This window comes from Opisthorchis viverrini (assembly GCF_000715545.1).
Source record: "Opisthorchis viverrini unplaced genomic scaffold opera_v5_548, whole genome shotgun sequence".
Classification (NCBI taxonomy): domain Eukaryota; kingdom Metazoa; phylum Platyhelminthes; class Trematoda; order Opisthorchiida; family Opisthorchiidae; genus Opisthorchis; species Opisthorchis viverrini.
Genome location: NW_008752199.1, coordinates 3,819 through 6,731, shown reverse-complemented (window position 1 = coordinate 6,731; position 2,913 = coordinate 3,819). Strand labels below are relative to the sequence as shown.

At 43.5% G+C, this 2,913-nt stretch overlaps 1 protein-coding gene across 1 annotated transcript in view; it reads left to right on the top strand.

The window, feature by feature from the left end:
- Positions 1-245: 245 nt before the first annotated feature.
- Positions 246-2,913, top strand: part of T265_11627 (hypothetical protein) — a gene marked incomplete at both ends in the record, with an annotated part of 4,970 nt that continues 2,302 nt past the window's right edge. Inside the window, 3 exons of the mRNA XM_009178331.1 lie at positions 246-454; positions 488-762; positions 798-946. Coding sequence (XP_009176595.1) covers positions 246-454; positions 488-762; positions 798-946 — 633 coding nt within the window. The remainder of the gene's footprint in view (positions 455-487; positions 763-797; positions 947-2,913) is intronic.

The following is a 2,913-nucleotide window of genomic DNA, read 5'->3' as shown; positions in this document are numbered from 1 at the left end:
AGAAATCCAGAATTCAGCACAGCGTAACAAGTAGCCAGTAACAAGTATTCGAATTTACGTATATGTACAGCATCTGGGTTGTTAAAACAAGAGAATAAAGAATAGAGCAATGAACGGAATTCAATCACGTTCATCACACCAAATTAACCTATTGCTCCCCTGCCCAAGCTAACAAGCCAATCAGAGTCTAACTCTTCGTTTGCGTCCATTGCTGACTCTTGATTTACTGGCGTACCATACTCGTGATGGCGGACGATGCCGCTAGGAGGCTCCAGTTCGAGTACAAAGTTAATTCCAGCCTCGTTCTCCTAACTGATCGGTCCCTGATTGATCGTCGTCCTCGTGATGAATCGACTGGTGAGGTACTCAGTCTCGCTGGACGAATACGTGTGCAAGAAATGGGCCACAAGTCACAGCGAACAAAACCCCCAATGTTGCAGGAGAAACGAGCTAAGTAAGGACATTGTATTTTAATGCTGATATTCAGGCGACAAAAACGTGATGAAATTCAACAAGATGCGCTAAAACTTAAGAGTGCCAGTTTGCTTAATGACGAATTGGATGACATCGCGGGGGTCGTGTACCGCCCCAAAACGCCTGACACTCGCAAAACATACGAGTACATACTTCATTGCATCCAGGAAGCTCTGGGTGACCAATCTCGTGAGATACTGTGTGGTGCGGCTGACGAAGTTATTGCAACTTTTAAAAATTCGCATTTGAAGGACGGTGAGCGACGGAAGGAAACTGAATCTCTTTTAGGTTAGCAACACTTTCGTAATCTCCTATACTCGTAGGTCGACTGGCAGACGAACGTTATAATATCATTGTGAATTTGTGCAAGAAGATTACTGACTGGAAGGACGAGAACGCATCCACAGCGACGGGCGAAAACATTGATGAAACCTATGGTGTTAATGTGCAGTTTGAGGAGTCAGACCAAGAGGTATTTAATTATGTTGTCTTCTAAGTTTTGTTGTTGATTAAACCTGCACTGACCGCATTATGGAGTCGTTTGCCATGGAACACTACGTAGGCTCATGACCTATTCATAAGATAACGTCGGATCCTGCTGCTTTCAGAGAAGAAAAATCTTACAAAACTTCTGAGGTATATAGTTTATTTTCTTCCCAAGAAGATCCTGAGGACTACGGGGTCTAATAAGTGCCTGAGGCGGACAATACTAACGTCGGGCAGCAGGACTTTTTCTTATCTCATTTCACTAACCTAAGCCAAAATCCACCGTAGTTCTAATTACCTCAATGTAGGAAGTTCCTTGGACCATTCTTGAATAGAGCAGCTGCTGCAACTGAAGAAAGCGCTCACGCAGTGCGCACAGATATTCTTTAATTTAGATGAGAAATTACGGAATCTTATTTATATGGTACTTGGGCCACTAATCATGCTGTTAAATTGAAGCATCTGGAAACGTTTTTACCTTAACCACTGTTTCAGCTGTTGGACAAATCCTTAGCGATATCTAGCTACCCCCAGAATAAAAAACAGTAAAAAGAGTAGTAAAACCAATTAGAGAGAAGCTCGCGAGGATCCTGTGGTTACTGCCGGCGAGTCTCAAGTATACAGTCCACGAGACTGGATGCTAATCAAGAACGAGATTGACTGCATTTTTAAATGAACAACCAGTGGTCATCTGAAGAATACTTCCGTGAAACTTTGTGATGAATGGTGGAGAGTTATATCTAACTAGCCATGGGATAACCTACTAACTGATGTTTGATCATTCTGGTCCGTTTCAGAAACGCAGGTTATACAGCTCCAGACGGACTAACTCTGCTGACGCCGAAAATTAGTCTGCCATATGTAGACTTCCGTTAGGCGCTTGGTCTTGCACTAAGTTGCCATGTTATGGTACTATCCTCCAGAGTATATGGAAAACTAATTATACGGATCAAAGACTGATTATGCGCATACTTCGGTTTGTTGTTGCAGCATTGGATTGGCACGCGGGTCTGAACTGCTCTATCGGTTTGACTGAAAGCTTATTTCATTGCAGGTGACTTCACTCTGCGGTCGTCGGTAATGATATCGGAATTATTCAGCTGGATCTTGACTCCCTCCAGAACTGGTCTCCGCAACGACAACTGCAGATAGTTTGTTTCCAAACAGCCTGTGCGTATCACACCCGTAATTATTTCTTGAGAGAATTAACATGGGAGAAGGACCTACGAATTCTGGTGACAACAGTGTTGAATATTTTAGAAGTACCTAGAGCCAGACGGCAGCCGCTGTGCAGCTAATGCAGGTGACCTGAAAATCACTGAACCTGTAGTGGTTAGCGGCCCTATGGAGTCTCTAGTGAACAGAGCAAATTACTAATGTCAGCCAGATACAAAGTCACAAGGAAAAGGAATCCAAGTAAATCTTGACTCACAGTTCAAAATAGGAGATTCCGTAGTTTCGTATTCCGTTGAACCACCACACCAAGAATAGTTCTATCTTCCTGGTATTCCAGATCTCCGGTGATCGAAATATTAATCCACAAGTGTGAATATATTAGTCCAGTGTTTGTAGCTAAAATGTTTGTTGACGTTTAGTGTTAGCAGCGGTCAAATATAGCCAACCGGTGGTCATAACAACAGTCACTCAGCAAAAGTCTCAAAGTCACGTTGGAGCCAACGCGCGGGCGGTAGCGGTTGTATTTCAGTAAAACAAACTTTTGTACAGCGATGTGACTGGTAATGACAGGAGAAAAGAAGATGATACTGAGCATGAAAAAGAGCAGTTTACAAGTGCTACAGAACTCCCCCCCTAGAGCGTCAAATGGGTGAGCAAGACGCTCGAAAAGGAAATGCGTCACGACAGTTAGTCTTTGAAACGAACAGGAAGTTTGCATTGTCGACCAGATCTTGTGAGTGATGGTGTGTGTGTGGTATTGGTGGTGGCACTGGTCGA